General features: G+C 38.9%; 1 protein-coding gene across 2 annotated transcripts in view; it reads left to right on the top strand.

Annotated features, from left to right (window-relative positions):
* The window catches only part of BRINP3 (BMP/retinoic acid inducible neural specific 3), a 345467-nt gene that overhangs the window by 9444 nt on the left and 316184 nt on the right, over nt 1–19839 (top strand). For both annotated transcript variants that reach the window (XM_019500320.2, XM_019500321.2), the window contains exon 2: nt 13425–13710. In XM_019500320.2, the coding sequence (XP_019355865.1) occupies nt 13475–13710 (236 nt within the window). In that variant the 5' untranslated portion in view covers nt 13425–13474. The remainder of the gene's footprint in view (nt 1–13424; nt 13711–19839) is intronic.

Below are 19839 nucleotides of genomic sequence, written 5' to 3'. Positions count from 1 at the left end.
GTTGTGAAAGTACAGGATTATGTCAGTTACCTGAGTGAAGTGAGAACAGTTTTTCAACAAAGGATCAAACTGAGAAAAGAGACTTTACAGAAAAAGGTGGTTTGGAGCTCATCATTTGAAACAAGAGGAACAGGATATTTTTGTGGATAGACTATAGGAAAGAACTGAAATCAGTGAGCCTGTTCAATTTTATTTCAAGACAGCCATCTCTTTAAAGCTGGAGCACAAAAAATGATCTCTTTACACTTGATAGAATGCACTGTTTACTTGGCCCTCTTCCTGCAGCCAGAAGACACCCACATGCCATTATTTTCACTCTTCATTACTTTAGAAACAGTATTAGCACTTTAGCGGCTTCAAGGAAATTCTCTATTATCTGAAACGTAGAAGAGCTAGTTTCCCTCCCTGCCCTCAGAATTTAATTTCCCTCAGAATCTAAAGGTGGAAATTTTGAACAGAGAGAAAAAGCTCCTTTGGGAATAAATTAAACAACATTATGATACTTTGCATTGTTATATAACATCACTTATCCCACATTCTGAAATCACTCTATGGGCATTAATTAATTACTATCTTGATTTTATGAATGACAATGCTCAGATAAAGAAAGATTAAGGGACTTCCCAAAAGATGCAAAGCAAGTGAACTGTGCTATGATTCAGAACATGCTGTCCCAAGCTCTTTCCTTCCCATATAAACTGAGTAACCAAACTTTTTAGCTTTGGGCCTGAGTTTTTCAACTTGGGGTCTGATCCAGCACTGACTGCGGTTAATAGTTGTTCCTTTTACTTTGCTTAGATCTAGGCTTAGTCTTCCAACTGGAAGAGTTAGAGCTAATAATTTCAATATGCAACCTGTGAATATTTGGTTCTCACTGAGAGTGTCCACACAAGATGCTACTGCGCAATATGAATGAGCTACTACGCAGTAGCATCAGAAAAACCCCCCATGCGGGATGGTACTTCTCAGTAACCCCAGTTACTGTGCAGTCATTTAGTACTTGCTTATGTCTTTTGCATAAGCAAATACTAAATGACTGCACAGTAACAACTGTGCAGTCTTCTGCTCGTGTAGATGTGGCCAGTTTAACTAAGGATGATTTAACTATCTTCTGTAAAGGATAGGTGCAATTTAACTAAAGATGAGCATCTGGTTTAGAGGCTGATGCAGGTTGCATAGATGGATGGAATATAGACCATGACTGTTTTATTACTTGGTAATATAGTTTTATTGTGTATGCTTATGTTTAGCTTATATGTATGATTTTCACATATATTGGATATGCAGGTTTAAAAAAAAACAACACATCAGTCCTTTGACCTTCTTGCCCTTCTAGTGGTAACTTTATCATGTAATTTAGGGTGTAGTCTTCCTTGGTAAATAGTGAAGGACTCTATCATCTCCCTCATGCACGTGCTGTTGCAGGTTACCTTTAAACCATTCTAAATCTGTGGAATGTTAAAGTTAGAACAGTTTCAGAGCAGTCGTGGGTTAAGGCTCAATGCCATCTCTAACCTACACAGCTCTGACTTGCCACTAGAGGGCCTGGACTCTATCCCATCTCTGGGAGCAGAGCCCTGGGGATTAAGTGCTGTGAGAGCACGGAGCTGGGGGAAGCATGCCTCCCTAAGATCTATGCTCTTTCCACTCAGTGGCTCTGCACCCGGTGTGGAGCAGCCAGGAGGTAATTGCAGCAGCATTATACACGCTGGGGAAGCATGCCTCCTGATCTCCATGCTTTTGCAATGCTTGACACTAAGCTAGCCATCTCCCCTGCCCCGTCCAAGGAAGGGAGGCTGGGGGAGGAAGCCACAGCCTCCCCTTCCCCCCCATCCAAATTCTCCTGGTTAGGGAAGGGACTAGGGGACAGCCACCCAGATGTGGGCCAAACACTTAGCACTCTGAGGGGAGGGCCACATGCCTGGATTGAGTCTCTTTTGGTCCTTGGAGCTGGCACTGTGGTGCCAGGTGGGCTCCAGTCAGACCCACTGAGAGTATCTGGTGGCATTGGCTTGGAACCAGTAGAACTGCTAGACAGTAGTGCTTGGGAGGCTGGAAAGTTTGTCAAGGGTAGGGATGCCTGGAGTTGTGCATTCTGGGATGGTGGATGACTGCACACTGGTTGCTTGATCTCCATGGAACAGACTAAATCTACCCTGGCTTGAGCTGGGTAGATAGCCCTCACCCAAAGTGGCATAACTTTAAGATGCTTGGAGGATACATAGCAGTTTAACACCTTTTAAAGCATGGGCACTTGAGTTCAAATGGAACCTGTAACACCACCCTGGAAGAACCTGCAAGTTTAGTTTCATAATCTCTGCTGGTTCACCTCCTCAAGACACAGAGGCATGGCAGAAATGGCACCATGTAGCTCTTTGTAAGGCTTTCCTACCTGTGAGGAAATAAACATATCTCCTCCAGGAAATAAACCACTATGGAGGATCTAATAATAGTTCCCTAGCACTCTTTTGTAAAGAAAAAGAAACAAAAAAACCCCAAAACAAAAGAAAAGAAAACAAAAAAAAAAAACAGTCAATGTCATTTCTATTTTAAATGCCTCTAATATCACAAGTTTTAAGGCAGTGTTTGGGCCATACGGTGATTGTCTTTTGTGGAAGAGAAAATAGTGTTTTGAAATACGATTTTACATGCTTTGCAATGCCCGGTGTATTTACACAGACTAATCTTAAGATAGCAGGTTTTTTAGATCCATTAAATCCATTCCACTTGCATTTGATATCAAAACCTTTTTTTTCTGGGGAAAAGGGTCAGTAACTTGACAATAGATTTTAATGTTATTTAAATTTCTGTATATAGAAATGTCTTTGAAGCAAGTAACACATGTTGTGCTTCTTGTAAAAATCAGAAAGCAAAACAAAATATTTATACCTCTTAAGAAGTGGAAAGACAACTGGCTTCTACAACTTGCAGTAGCCTTGCAGCCGCAATCAGTTTCATTTGGACATTGAGAAATAGGACTTTTGGTCAGTATGTATGGACCCTGCAAAACTAACTTTTCTAGCTTTTCCAAAATTGAAACACATTAACCTGTAGGTGCTTAGGGACCATCACTGTGCTCCTTAAGCAAGTCACATTGTTAGTGGATTTTATCCTTCAAAACCTGTGTGAGTCAGGGAATGTATTACATCAAATTTAATGATGAAGAGCTGAAGCGCAACGTAGATCAGGGGAGTCAAACATATGCCTCATGGACTGTGGTGGTCATATTATCCAGCCTGTGGTGTGCAAAGGTGGGTTTCAGAGCGGCTTCACATGCCATATGCAGCATGTGCTGGTCCCAGCCCCATACACTACATGCATCATGTGGAGCTGGTCTGGCATGCACTGCATGTGGAGTGCATGCTGCATGTAGCACCACTGCCAGACTGGCTCCGTGTGCTAGATCTGAGGCTAGTCTGAATCATGCCTACATTCTGGTCCCATGTGCCAGATCTAGTCAGGGTCAGTTTGGCACACAGAGCTGGATCTGGCACACATGTGCAGCACACAGGGACAGCCCAGGGTACACACTGGGTCTGGCATGTGCAACCAGTCTGTAGTCCTAATTTGGTTCGTGGACTGGTCCTGCAGACCACATCCAATCCATGAGGATGGATAAATTTGATAGCCGTGATGTAGATCAAGTAATTTTCCTTCTCTCTCTCATTTTTACATCTTCTCTGTGCATTTCTTATTTTTCCAGCACTTCTGTACCTCACAAAATTTAATTTGTTTTCCCTCACTGTATGTTTGTAAATTTGAAAAGGGTAGGCCTGAAGAAAGTAAAGCATTGATGTTTGATCACGAAGGTAGTCTGTGGCAGTATCCTGAATTCCAGGTTAGCACCATAAACCCCATCCTGCCCAAGATGGATATATCTGGTCTTTGTTCAGGACTTTATCTATTCTTTCACTTTCCACAAGAGAACTATGGGTCAGTTTCATCTATTTCTGAACAAAGTAGATGGACCACTGATATGACTTGGCCACATTATTCAACTAGTCGGCTTCACAATTAAGGGCAGTACATGGAAGACACAGAACTGCAGTGAAACAATTTTGGGCCATTACCAAGTCTCTCCTTTAATTTCTATACGTTCTCATTGTTCTTTACTGAGAATATAAAAATCAAACAGGAAACTAATTTTTTCAGCACTATAGAGTCTCTCGAGAAGTGACCTCCTCATTATGATAGGAAAACAAGTAAAATGGTAATTTAAGGGCATTTCTGCATTTTATCATCTAAAATATATAAAACCTGTTAGCACATAAAGATTACTTTAGTTAAATAAGAATATATGACAACAGCTGTGACTTGGATTTTGCTTTGGTCATCAGGATTTGGGACAAAGGATAAATTAGTTATTTTACAAATACAGGGTATTAAAAAGTCAATGTCATTTATCTATATAGGCAAAATGATTGAGAGTAGAAGTACAGATGTTTAATAAAATTACAAAGGTTCATTCTGTTTACCACACAGGAATATTCTGGAGTAAGTTTTGTGTAGAGTTAAGGGATAGAAAACTTTTTCAACTGATATTAGCTGTAAGTGATGAAAGCTATAACTATGATCAGGATAATCAAGTCTCATATTTTAGATACCAATCAGATAATGGCTCCAGCAGTCTCTTAGTGAGGTGCATTGTATTCCCTTTTCTTTTACCCTAAAGATTTAGATATCACTCATTGCTAGGGACAGAATCCTTGACTTAATGAAATAGTCGAGTAACCTGGTATAAAAAAAAAATCTAGAGTTCTTCTCATTCTGTATCTTTTGATTTGCAAGGTCTCAGTTTAAAGGGGCCTTCAATATAAAGGGGCCTTTAACTGATTAGACTTGACCTTTTTATTTTTTATTTATTTATTTTTACATAAAGCAATCTTGTAGTGTTGTTGCTGTGATGGTCCAGGAAATATGCAAGAAGCAAGATTTGTTTGGTCACACCTTTTATTAGATCAATTATATAGTTGGGAGCAATGCTAAACAAGATTTGGGGCACAAAATACATTGGGTCTTTCACAAGTAAATGCTAAATACCAGGTTTATAATGCAGACAAAAGAAAGTTACTTGGCTATGGCAGAGGCTGTGTTTCATTATAGGAAAGCACATTAGCTATAGAAGGCTATATAAGAGAGACACAGAGATGGCCTGGCAGGGGGAAGCCAGGTTATTTTAGAGGTTGTGATATAAATATTTAATAATATCTACTTAGCTTGAAGAATTTAAGTATAGTACATTCATTCTTCTGAAACTCTTCATCCAGTGTTAGGCACATTTATGTTGGCTATTAAAAAAAAATAAAAACAAAACCTCACAGGGCTAAAGGACATGTTCAGAAATCTCCTGTCAACACAGGTGCTAAATTCCCATACAAACTAACATCTTGCTCGCATTCTTGGTTGAACCATTTGTCCCACAGCAGAACTGTGGGATGCATGCAGGAGGGTCTCCACTGGCAAAGTGCTTGAAAAGGTTTTTGAAGGAGCTCAATATTAACCAAAACTTTGCTTCTGTGAAAGTCAAGGAATGCCTCATATGAACTTCAGTGGCAGCAGAATTTGGCCTATGGCAAGTGTTTTTGAAATGCTGACCCTGAGTGTTTAACATGGATATCTTATCTTCCTCCTTCTCAAGTCTACTTGTGAAAGAGGCCCTCATACAGCTCTAATAATTATTTTTAAAAGTACATTAAACCTTTATTTTAGGGTCACAGACTTGATTTTCCTTCAAGATTTACCTAAACATAGTTTCTATCTTCTCATAACTCACATGTAACTACAGTCCCTAAATCAGAGACTTTCCCTTATACAGTGCCTCTTAGTTCTGGCACAATTGCACAGACTGTCCTTTACCTTTAGCATCTAAAGTCCTGCTTTGTAATCTTTTCCCCACTATATCTTGTGCTCTAAGTGTGGTTTATAGTAAAACTTGAAGTTACTCAACTCCTGCTTCTCCTGGTTCTCCTTCCATTAACTTCCTTCTTATCCAGGGTGTTTGCAAGCATCTCCTTACATATAGCATCAAATAATGGTTTTTGACTATATCAACTGTAGGTTTCTTTTTACTTCCCCAAAAAACAACTCAGTGGGTATGTCTACACAAGACACTTAACTTCACATTAATATAGTTTACTGCGAAGTAAGCATGTGCACTTACACATGCACATGCTTACTTTGCAGTAAAACTCCCTAATCCCAAGTAAACTTGCTACCTGCGAATGCAAGTAGCAGATTTCCTCAGGATTAGTAACAGTGCCATAATGCTTATGTAGATGCCTGACTGGGAGCAAAATCTGCTCCTGGTCAGTCATCCACTGGGGTCAGGAGATAGCTTCCTGTTCCTGGGAGTGCCTGCTGCCAGGATGGGCTCTGCCAGAGAAGCGTGAGAAGGGACTATGTCCCCCTGTCCTGGCATCAGGGAGCTGCAAACCCCTTGCTCCCAGATGGCAATCAGGGAGTGAGGGCTGGGAGATCCTTATCCTCCAGCCCCCGGCTACACCATCACGATTGGGGAGTGCGTGTGGTTGGGGGGGTAGTGTGGGGGCTGGAAGACTCTTATCTCCTAACCTGAGCTCCACAGTCACAGGGCTCAGGCTGGGAGACCTTTATTCCCCAGAGCTAGCTCTCTGACCCTGGGCCTGGTGCTGGGAGATCTCTACTGCAGAGCTCAGGCTGGGAGACTTTTATCTCTTATAAGGGTTTCCCAGCCTCAGCCCCATGGTCATGGAGCCAGTGGTCATGTGGAGCCCTGTGGTCACAGAGCTGGTGCTGGGAGTTCCCTGCTGTCAGGTGCTGGGGAACTTGTTCCCCCCACAGCTCCATGCTCAAAGAGCTGGGAAGGGAACAAGCTCCCCAGCCTCTGCCTTGCATGCCTGGATAGGGACAATGTCCCCTTGCCTTGGTAGCAGGGAGTTTCCAGCCCCCACTCCCCAATCATGATTGCAGAGTGGGGGCTGGGAACTTCTACTCTGATTTAGTTTACACCAGAGTAAATCTAGGCTGGAGCAAATTCATGTGTAGATTAGCCCAGTGTTTAGAATCATTGTATTTAATGGATACTCTGCCTCTCTCTTTATATTGTTCAATTAATCTTCAAGTGCCTCTAAAATTAGGCCTCGTGTTATCGACAACGATCCTGGTTTTCTCTGAGGGGGAAAAAAAAAATCCCAAATTTTCTGATTTAAAGAAATAACACCAAATCCGACATTTTTCCATGATTGAAGTGAAACACCACTACTAGTTGTGTTTCATTTTAATCACCGAAAAGTGTGGATTTTGGGTTACTTCTTTAAGTCAGAATTTTTGGTTTTTTGTTTGTTTTTTCTCATATAAAACCAGGCTCCCTGGTTATCAATAATTGGTATGAGCTTTACTGCATTGTTTGCAGCAGGCCTTGAGACCATGCAATGGACACATGATTGCTTCTTTCCATCCATCTGAAGTTGGATTTCCTCTAGGTCTTATTCCATTACGATTAACAGAAAAAATTCCCCAAGACTTAAATGGGAACAGGCGCAGAGCCATAGTATAATATGCTTTGCACATTTTTTGGAAAGGCTGCAATTCTGTTAATGTTTGTTTCCTCAATAGGACTTATCTAACATAAAAGCCAAGCGTTGACATTCACACACAAGTTTGAGATGATCCAGATTGGGTTGTTTACACTGTAACCTCTTTGGAACAGGGGGTGTCTATTTTTGCCTTATATGTATAGACACATATTAGGCTTTGATTGCTCACTGAGATCTCTAGGTGCTAATGCAATACAAATGCATAATAAGGCAGAAACTAAAAATGTATGAGCTCTCTAGGCAGATGGAAGGATCATCAAAATACTCATGGGTAGGAACTTCACACACAATATCAGCTGTTTCCTGTTTGTCTCTGACTTTTTAAATGCTTCTTGGCATTTTTTTCAAGGAAAGTTCATGTATTTATTTGTAGCAAGGTCTGAAGGAAATAAAGTTCCTACATTTTCTGGCTACTGAAGTGAAAACTTAATTTTGGAGCTGTTACAGTTTTTTTAATATTTGTGCAAGATGCGAATTATACTTCCTGCTAAATTATATATTGTTTGTCCTTTGAAAAGACACATTTATAGAACCATCTGCAAGTAAAACTATGCAGTAACATTTTCTGTTTGTTTAACTGTTATGGAAACAGAGGGCCAGATTACCCCTGTCTGTCAGAGATCCTCTTGCCATTGGGCATGTTGTGCCTTTTTAGTTGCATAATAGCAATGACAGGTTAAAACAACTCGGAACTCCAGGAACATTAATTCCCTGACAATTTCTATGTGTGATTCTGGTGGGTGTACAAGTGATGGCATCTCAGAAAATATTTAGCTTCCCATTCCTCTTCCTGCCCGTCCTGGGAGAAGTAAATCTCTGTGAGGAATAAAGGAAGAGGAAGACATGGTGCAACAGAGGTGGAACTCTTCTCTCTGATGTCGACAGGAGTTCTACATGTATGGTATCATTCATGTAGGTAGAAAGAGAACTCCAGGCTTAGGATGTAGTGTGTTTGAAAAGATGATGAAAATGATACCTGATTTGGCAATATATTCCATTATTCCGTGTCTGTAAAGCAGACAGGCTCCTGCAATGCTTTATTCTCACTGATGACAAGAACAAGTGTGTTAATATCTAAGCAAAGAAAAGCATTGTGGTGCACAAAGACAAAACCTTTACTGTACTTATTAGACAAGGCTGCACACAAATATGTGCCTGTAGATGGTGATCTTCCTAATATATCTAATATATATTAACTTACTTCTTTCTTTTATGGAAAACTTAAAACACCTACTTCTTACCTACTCATGAAACCAACGTTAGCTTTCCAATGAGACTACAATGGATTTGGGCTTAAAGTAACTTTACTCTTTTTTTTCTTTTGAAAGGTTTTAATTAGTTTTCTTTTTTCTGAGCATTTTGTTTAAGATGTCCCTACACAGAGAAGCTCACATTTTAATTACACATTCAAGAATGCTGCATGTTTTGGGGGGTTGTTTTTTTTTTTTTTGTGTAAACCAAATCACACAAGAATTAGCAGTTTCTGATCTGTAAACAAGACTGCTTGTTGCTTGGGACCAATAAGATGCTTCTGCATTTCTCTTGTTTCAGGTACTGTTAATTTTGCTAATGCCTTTATATGATATTAATTTTATATAATCAATGTCATACTACATTTAAAAAGAAATGTTTTCCATCTGGCAAAACAGAAGATGGTAAAGGCCCTGCTCTAACATAGTGAATGATCAAAAGGCAGCAGGGGTACATGTTGCTGTTGATGGTAACTGTTGGATAGTGAAGGTTAGCCTGGTGGGGGCAGCCTATTAAGACCAGATCTCTGGGCTGCTATAAACAAACCAGTTCGGTTCAAGGTATCTTCACTGGAGGTAAACCACATGATACAAGCTGAGGGTCTATACTTGATACTGCGGAAACATGTTTGAGCCAAATTCATCTGACAATTGAGGTCAGTGAGGTACAGTGAAGACCTCTGAGATCCTCCTATTAGGGAGGAACCTGGTTTATGATGTGTCCTAAATTATATTTGATGACAGAAGATAGGAAACAAAAGGATGAGAACATTTTTTAGCAACAGATGTCTTCAAAAGGAAAGACTGAACCTGTCAGTGGTGGGTCAAGTCATTTTGCCAACACATCTATACTCAGCGTTCCCCAGATGTTTGAGAGAGAATATTCTGATTTACCAGGCTAGTTTAATTAGCATTCCCATCAATTTATTCAGCATTCCCATAATTCATTATCTATATTTTTCAAGAGACTACAGGTTTATTTTTCTGTTTTTACATGTTGACCCCCACTCAAATCAACAGGAATTCTACACTCAATTTAATGAAGCATGAAAGCTCCTGTTAAGGGTTTGTTGTGGGTATTCAAACTATAGATTTTGTATGTTCAGGACATTCATAATAGTTTTTATTACTGTTTTCTGCATATGTGTGTTTTTATTTCTGTTTCTGACTCTCCCCTATTCTCTCCTGGCCTCACCTCCACCCATACGGAAAGGGAAACTATGGAAATCTATGAAATTTGACCAAAAGGAAGTATGGGATGGTATTTGAGGCACTGAGCAAGGAATCAAGAGAGTTGGGGCCAAACTACAGACTTGTGGTGTAATCTCAGGCAAATCACTTAATCTGCTACTTTCAAATTCATTATTGTGAGTTAACTTTTAATGGAAAATTTGCCTAACTCCTGTAGACTGCTTTAAAATATCTCAGCCTTAGTGTCTTCAGGTTTCAGTTCCATATTTGTAAACTGAAGAAAATAGTTCTTGTTCATTTTACATTAAATAAATTAGTGATTTAGAGACACTCAGATATGCATTCCCTCACTTTAAATGCATTTAAATGCTCCCTCACTTTATGCATTAAAGTGAGGGAATGCATTGTATGTTAAAGCAAGTTATGGCAAAACTATACACACACAAAATATTTTAACATCAACTGTACAGTTTTAAACTCAAAAGGGGGTTAGATAGCCATCCATATAATTTAATGGCCTGACATATTTTTTTTAATTAATAATCGGCCAGAATAGTCAAGTCCTTGTCTTTCATTTCTGGAATTTAAAACATGATGTGATAATTTTAGGAAAAGATAATATTCAGCATGCCTTTTCTTTATACGCAAATTTTTAGTAGAAAAGAGCTATAAAATTTAAAGTCCCTATGTTCTCCTCTGTTGCTATGCGGAAGGGCAGATGTCAGGATAGAGATCAGCTGATAGATGATGCATTGCTGATGTAGTTAGTCTATAAGGTGCATTTCTACCTTGCCTTGTGCTTGACTTCAGACTGACACAGCTAGTTACCCCAGTCTGCCCTTGGTCATGCCATTATATCCATAAGGAAGGAAACAGAATTACCTGGGTCAGCTGTTTTTCCTTCCTTCCTTCCTACAAACCCTTAGCATCCCCTAAAGTGCCCTGTTTAACTCTGTTGGAAGGAGACCAGACTGACTCTTGAAATTTTCTCTCTTGATAGAAAGCTGCTAACATGGCTTCTTTGCTCATTCAAAACTGAGACTGAATGGGCAACCAGCTGGTTACCAAATGGTCACTGCAGCTTTTGCAAAGCAGGAATGTAAACTTTGAGCTTTTCAGTTTCATTTTGCTTTCCTACAGGCATGTACGTATTATGTCATGCAACTTGCTGAACAATGTAACAGCATGAACTTCAGTTTGTGGAGGAGAAAAAAAAAATCACAAGTCTGGGGAGAAAACAGCCCTGTGTACATGTTCAGCATACAAATTTGTGTGTTTTACAGAGAAACTGGATGCTTTTTTGCCCTGAAAAAAAAAATGTTTTAAAATCTTTTGTTTGAGGTTTCTGAATTATGGTGGAAGAAGGATTCATCAATAAATATAAACTACATTTTGTGCTCATTAACCATCAAAGTCCTAATCCTTCAAGTGCTTAACCTGAAATATATACATAGTCTCATTTATTTCACTGAAATACTTGGGTACTAAAGGTAGGCACATTATTAAGTACTTGTAGGAGCAGGGCTAAAGTAGTCAATGGGCATAGACCATTAAGTGAAGTAATGCTTATATCCTAAAAACCATAGAGGCTTTTTCGTTCTAATCAGCTATCGCTCCCTACTGGAGCCATTCAGCTTCCTGAAGCAGTATATTTATGATCCAGACGTACGACTTTCTTGAATATTAATGTACTATCTAGAGTAAGTGCATGGAGTATATTTTTGCAAGTATAGCACCTCTTATATAATGGACCAATAATTAGAAAATGTGCAATTTCAATGCATGTTTTATCTGAAAAGGTACTTCATTTAGGAAGTATTTGTAGATGAAGGTATTAATGTCAAAGACAACGTTCTTGGCCAAGTTAAAGAGTTCATAGCCAAGGCCCCTGAAAAAAATTATCATAATGGGTGCTGTCATCTTTAAATGTGAATTAGGACAATGCTTTTCTTTGTAAATGCATCCACTAGCATAAAACCCTTCACAGTACCAGACTTCATTAAATTCTACAATGATGTAAAATAACACTGACGATAACAACAGCATTGTTTTAATCTTTCTAGCTGCTTGCGTGGCCTTTGCCACCACTGTTACTCATAAAATCCTCTCACAAGGTGTAAACAGTTTATCACAGAACTCTTGTGGAGTAAGGCAGTATTATCCCACTCTATAGATGAGGAACTGAAGCACCAAGAGCGCCTATACGCATGTAGTGAGTCTGCTTTGATGCGCTCCAGCAGACTCCAGTGTCACATGTATCAGTGTCCTCATACTATTTCAATGAGCTTTAGTTAAAGCACCCCCACCACCATTTTTCAGCATGGGGACACTGATACACATGACACTTTGGTACTTTAGAGCAGCTTGGTGCTGCTCTAATTAAAGTGCCACCCCGCTCCCCCCTCCACTCCCAGAGTATGTCTATAAATGCCCCAAAGAACTTAACAGTTCTCCGACGGCAAACCATAACTGAAGCTGTAATTAATGGTTTTTAAACTAAGCCCAGCAGCTGTTTTGACTTGAAATATACAAATATTTTATGCAAACATGCCTAGCTTAGCTGGAGCTAACTGTCTTATCCTGGCAGGGTCTGGGGAAGTACAACTCAAGTGCTGCTGATGCTCAAACTATCACTGCTGTGGGGAGACAGCAGCTTGAATTATAACGCATTATCGCAGTGCTACTCAGCAGTGTAAGCAGAAGTGGGCAAGTGGGTCACCAGCCCCGGGCAACAATTTAGAAGGGTGCAAGAATAGCTGCTGTTACCACTGCCAACCTGGCCACCACCAGGGTGCAATAATTCCTAGTTACACTTCTGATGCTAATCCAGTCAACTATGTAGCTCCGTTGTAGTTGAACAGTGCTCTCAGTCAGGCCAGGCTGGCTTGTGGGGGATAACTTGAGTATATTAACTCACATGAGCTCACGACATGAAGACAAATTGTGAAGTGATTGTTTCAAGGTCAAGGAAATTGTGGGTCTGATAAAAGAACTGGCACTTGCTTTTATGACTCATGTCCGCTTTTCTGTCTACCGTTTCTAACTTTTATACATATGCTATTGGGATGTTTTATACCAATGTTAGAAGGCAATAATTACTCCATTGCAGGTTTTTAATAAATGACTTGGCTTCTATTTAAAATATAAAACAACAAAAAGGAAGCAAACAACTTTCGGAGGCTTATGTGCCACAGGGAAATATTATAACTACTGATGATAATGAATACATTATTTTACAGCATTCTAAGTACTGAAACCTTGTGCTGTTAAGTACCCTAGTGGGGTTTATACTAATATAACATGTAATAAAATAGAGGTCACTGTCTCTTTAAGCTACAGAAAGGAAATGCATCTGCTTCCAAGGGATGACTAGTGTGTGCTTATCTAATTGACTGTGTATTTTGTCTAGGTGTTGAGGGACAGCTAAAAGAATGAAGGCTCTAAGTCCCCAGCGGAAGCATGATATGGCGATGCAGTGCTGGTGCTGAATTGTTCTCTCTGATGGCTCTATGGGAGTGGATAGCACTGAGTCTTCATTGCTGGGTTTTAACGGTTGCTGCTGTTTCGGATCAGCATGCCACAAGCCCCTTCGACTGGCTCCTCTCTGATAAGGGACCCTTCCATCGTTCGCAGGAATATACAGATTTTGTGGACAGAAGTCGCCAGGGATTTAGCACAAGATACAAGATTTACAGGTATGGAACAAAGGGGAAGCAATTACAGAGGTATCATCCTTAAGAAGTTGTATACAAATGACGAGGTTTCTTTAAGTGAATGTCTTGGGTGTGGGAACAAATTCACAGAAAACGTCTTGCTGAAATACAGTAAACTCTGGGTAATTTAGCCACTCCAAAGGGAATGCAAAAAACAGTAAATTATCCAGGATCAAATAATTTATTGGGAGTTAGCAACGAGGGAGGAAAAGGGGGAAGGGGACTGCTAGCAAAAAATCTGAGAAACAGCAAATCAAACTGTTCTGGTGAGTTACCCCATAGGAAAATTAACCAGAGTTTACTGTATATGTAGAACCACATCTGCACTGTGTACTATGGGAATACCTACTAACGCTGTTTCTATTTTGTTGCAAAATATATCGGTGGATGATAATGTTGAAATAGAAATCATTGACATGAACAATATTTTTCCTGGTCTCTGTTCCAAAGAAACAAAAAGACCAGGAATGTCTTGAAATATTCACTTCACTTCCCAGATATTGTGATGACCTTTCTCAAACAGAATTGTAACTTGCTCCTCAAATAGTACAGTTAATACTAGTGGAATGGCTCAAGGCATGAGTTGAATCCTGGCTCCACTAAAACCAATCTTAGAATTATGGAAAAATAGGAACAGACTTGAGGAGGCCATATAGTCCCACCTGCAACTCAAGACAGGATCATCCCTGTATAAAGCATCCCAGACAAGTATTTGTCTAACCTGCTCTTAAATATTACCAATGATAGATTCCACAAGCTCTCCAGATAGACTGTTCCAGGGCTTAGCTCAGAAAATGGTGCCTAATATCTAACCCAAACTTCCCCTGTTGTAATATAAGCCCTTTACTTCCTAGCTCATCCTCTGTACATAGAGAGGACAACTGTTGAACACTTTTTATAAAAAACATTTTCCCCCTTAATTCAAAGACTATTATCAAACCTCCCATCTCTTCCAAACATCTCTTCTCTGGACTAAATAATTCAAATTCTTCCTTTCTTCATATGTCATGTTTTGTAAGCAGTTATTTGTTGTTGTTTTTGTTGCTGCTGTTCTCTCCCGGATTCACTCACATTTTGCCATGACTTTCTCAAAAGTGTCCAAAATAGGATTAAGTATTCCAGATCAGTGGTGCTGAATAGAGTAGAAGCTTCCAAGAGAGAGGATCTGATAATGCAATACAGAGCGAATTATCAGCTTACCCCATATCTCACTTTTTCTCTTTCCTCCCTGCTTTCTTCTTATTCTTCCTCAAATTTAAATGGATTAAATAGTTTACATAAGTGGTCACATATTTCTCACAGATTATTCTGTGGTAGTTTTCAGCTCCTTTTCTAAGGATGGAGCTGCAGATAAAAGAAGGAAACAATATATTTTCTTTGGTCTGAGTCCTCAATCAAATTGTTGTTGGCTTGTAATAGATTTAGACTGTTTTAAATCTATACGTTTTGTATCTTAGAAGACCTTGAATATTTTCCTTTTCTTTGTGCATACACCAGAGGGTGCTATATTGCAGGTCAATTTTGCTATAGGATCTTTTGAAGTATAAAGAGGAATTAAAGCATTTTGAAAATAAAGTATGATTCAGAAATGTGCCTGATGAAGTGGCTTGTCGCAACAGAACTGTAGCACCCAATATTTACTGCATTTTAAGAGCCAGCTGTCTGATTCAATATTGTAAAGCCAATAATACAAAGTCTGAGACAGCATATTTTATTCCTATTATTTTACGTTAGTCAACAGTTCACCAAAAGTATCTTGGTAACAAAATTAAAGAAAGAGTCACATTTCAGTTCAGTCTGTTCACTAAGGTCTTTTGGTTTTTTTTGTTTTTTTTTTTTGGTTTTTTTTTTCCCCTCTGAACCAAGATTATAGAAACATTACTGATATACATAGTGATGAACACACACACACACACACACACACACAGAGAAAGTAACCTGTCTATTCCTTGAAAAAAATGAGCAGGCAGGCACATCAAAAGAGCAGAACATTAGGTACAGTTACAAGAAATCAACAGAAACAGTGGAGACTATGAGTCAGTCTTATAGCTGAGAAACTTCATGGTGAAGTTCCATTATAAAGATATATTTTCATTAATATGTGATACAGAACACTATTGTAAACTATAGAGTTCTGGAATGGTACTGTAAAATATTGGAGTACATTAAAAAAAAAAAAGGTTATTTAAATCCCTCTCTCTTTCTCTGTGGACTTTTAATGGACTCTAGTACTATTTAGGGTATAATTGTTTTCCTTCTTCCCCTATTGCCCTGTATATTTATTGCAAGGATGGGAACAACCATTTTAGGAATTGAAGGGATGTTTTATCAACTGTGTTTATGTAATCATCCACACCGGACACATTAGGCCATCAGTGAGACTGTTCGCAATAACCAGATAAGAAATGGAATGGGGACCAGAAGGGCTGGGAGAATACATTGGTTTGTGTATCATTCCCTTCAGTGCTGTAACAGCTTTTATTAAGACACTTGTGGAGCATTGCCTTTATGGTAGAGTAGGAGAATGATTCAAATGTGACCTGTTCCTACTGGAGTTTTCCTTTTCTCTTGAATCCTGTTTCAATGGCTGTTTTTACAAAAATAGGAGCTAGAGTCTAGTTATCACATGGAGCAGCTATCGGAATGTGGCACATGTCTACCAAGACTAAAACATTTCTTCCCAGCTTGGAAGGTAAAGTTCTACACTGTAAGGATCAGGAGAGGCCACAAGAAGTTGCAGTGAACTCTTTCTTTGCAGTCTAAAGCTCACCTTCCAGTATTAAAAGTGACCCATATGTCCTCTACAGAAACTTCCAGCCTTCTTGCATAAATAACAGCTGTTCTGCACAGTAATCATACTGTTTGCAACAGCCTAATATTGCCAATAGATGCTCATAAAAGTGCCCAGAAATAACTTACTCAAAAATATCTAGACGCTGAAAATCTGAATTCTGTCACACACATTACATTTTTAACAACAATTAATTAGATGGTATCTGTTTTTTTTCTCTTGGGATCTTCATATGAAGAGACCATCACATTTTTTTCCCCCAGAAGCAGAAAGAAAGTATGCAGGTACTAAAATTTATATTCTGCTTGCAACAGAAGTTACAGGATGCATAGTATTTGGCTTTGACAGCCTCAGGAGAGGCAGTTAGGATTTCAAATAAATTGAAAAAAGAAAAACAAGAAAACCATCAATTGTATGATTCATTTCTCCTTTTCCTTATTTCAGTGTAACGTTTTCTAGTATAATCATCCTCAGAGTAAAAACAAGAGAATACATTTTATCTCCTTTAGATCTTTTAAGTACGGCAACCACATAATGCATATTTACATGCCACTGGAATGCTAGAGAAAAGGGCTTCATCCTACAGCATTAAAACTAGTGAAAGGTATATCATTGACTTGAATAGGAGCCGGACCAAGTTCTAAAGTCACAACAGTTACAAAATGATGGTTAAAAGGACCTTAAGTGTCATATACCAATGAGAACGGGATGCTACAATAAGCCAATAATATAAGTTTAGCTTCATGGAACATGAAGCAAACATGAAAGCTAATTACTGAGCATGTTTACACAAGGCACTATGTTGCCATAATAATGTGCTATGGCAAAGTAGTGTTGGCAGGCATAAAACATGATGTCACAGCTACGTACCTGTAGCAATGCATTCCCTCACTATAATGCATTGCTACAGTGAGATAACGGCTAAAAATAACCATGTACCACATGGTATAGCGTGGTATGAGCTGTTACTGCACCATCATTTAATACTTCCCAAAGGTGCCATTGTTACTGTGGCATTGTTTAGTAGTGTGCCATCATTATGGCATTGTTGTTACTGCACTATCATTTAGTACTTCCAAAAGCAAGTACTAAATGACAGCACAGTAACAACAGTGTCATAGGGGTACATGTAGACACACCCACTGTCAATTAAAAACAGGTTTCTGTAGCTGAATTAAATATCCATTGATCAAGAACCTGTACAGGTTAGATTTATTTTAAGGCCGCAATTCATTTCCAAGGATAAATACATTTGAAATATTTTGTCAAGGCACATATAAAACCAAGTCATAAAACCTACACCCACAAGGTGATCTAACATCTTTGATCTTCCATTCATTTAATTTTGATTACCCACTTGGTTCTCATATTACATAACCTTATCTGCATTTTAGACAGTTAAAACTCCATAATATGGATTATATCTCTTACCAAAAAGCTCAGTCTAATTTTTACAGGTATCAGTGCAAGGAATATCTACTGGCATTTCTAATTTTCGATTACTTCCTAATTGCTTTCAGGTCAACAAAGTGAAGAGAAAATGAATATCATTCTTTTGTCACCAGAAATGAGATATATTATATTGGCTGTTGTAACACCTAGGGAGAAAGTCAAAGTTGGCACTGTGATGGTGTTCCCCACGAGCATGCACATGCAGGGGCACACATTTCCCATGGGACAAATGGCAGTGGCACATTTGTGTTGCTGCTATTTGTCCCCATTCAGACATATTCTGGCACATGGCAAAGCAACCTGGTGGGGTAGAGGAGGCTGCTTAAGAAGGAAAAAGTAATGCACAAAATTGGGGAGGAGAGGGGGCAGGCAAGAAGGGGCTTCTGTTATATCAATGTCCAGAAGAGAAATGTACAAAGGGGCTTTCTGCTAAACCTGCGTTCCACTCTTTTATTTATTTATTTTTTTGGCATGTTGTTTTTTTTAATACTGCGATCTCCTGGAGTAAAAAAAAAACAACCTATGTTGCTACTTTTCAGCGTGGAAAACACCTCAATGTGTGGTACGTGGTGCTGCAGATTTGTCTGCGGCACCAAATGCCGCACGGCTGCGCTTGTCTGGATGCAGCCTGAATGTTCAAATTCCTTTTTCCCCCTTCTCCTTTTATACAAGGTTCCTAATCGGACCATACTTCTGAAGGCAAAAGACACACTTTCTCCCATCTCCCCATTACAAATTCAGAGAGTAAAATGACTAATGGAAGTAAAATAGCAGATACACAAAGCTAGGAAATTCCTTGTCTGCAACACAGATGTGGTTTGTTAAAGGTTATATTTTTAGTCTTTTAATTAGACATCAATTATTTTTGGATGTCTACACTGGCGTGTGGCCTGATCCGGCAAAGCACAGAATGCTCCCAGAGTGACAATAAGCACTCAGCCCTTAACAGAACAGGCTAAGAGGCATAAGCGTACACCATTTTGTATTCCTGTTAATTACCATTGAAGAGTAGATTGTTTCAAGTAATATTATGAGCCATGATACTAAAAAAATGAATGTTTTCTGCACTGTGGTAGGATAATTCCTGATAGAAAATATAGTCTGAGATAATTAGTGAATATCCAGTTTTTAGAGGCACTCACTGCTAGTAATCTGCAGACAACTCTGGAAGAGAGGCATCTGGAAGGCTGCTGCAAAAGTGAACTTGCTCCTAAATGAACTAGATTGTTATATTGGTATCTTATAGAGAATTCTGTGCTTAATAAAAGTTAAATGTTTTGCTGCAGAATTCCAAATTTGTGCTCTGTTATTGAATGTAAAACTATATCACAGCAGGTTATGCAGCTGAATTAAAAAAAAGAGAGAGAGAGAGAGACTGAAGAAATGCCAAAGATGGGGAAAAATAATGAGAAAAATAGCTTATGATAGGAGAGCAGGTATAAGCATAATCTTTCTTGGGTTGTGCAGAGAATAACAGTGTATTATATGCCTCAGCTTGCAGCATGCTACGTAAGACATGGTTGGACTGAGTAGGACCCTGTGAGACTGTTCTATTGTAATCTGAGGTATTTACTTCGAAATTTGAGACACCAACCACATAAACATCAATGTTTGTACTTAATCACACTAGTCTTTTTTGTGACAATAATTTGTTCAGGAAGGTCACTTAAGATGTACATACATTTATTCAACAGATTAGTAAATATAACTGGATTTGGAGTTGTAGTTAGTATCTAAGACTATTAGAATAATTTATGGAAAAAAGGATAATTTTGAATACTGGTGAAACAAACAGGATTAAATTTAACAGTATAAAATGAGTCATACTATTATGGATTAATAATAAAAATGTTTGGTCCTCAGTTTTA

This window comes from Alligator mississippiensis, chromosome 5 (genome assembly GCF_030867095.1).
Source record: "Alligator mississippiensis isolate rAllMis1 chromosome 5, rAllMis1, whole genome shotgun sequence".
Lineage (NCBI taxonomy): Eukaryota > Metazoa > Chordata > Crocodylia > Alligatoridae > Alligator > Alligator mississippiensis.
Note: the sequence above shows the minus strand (reverse complement) of the source record. Positions and strands in the feature narration are given on the sequence as shown.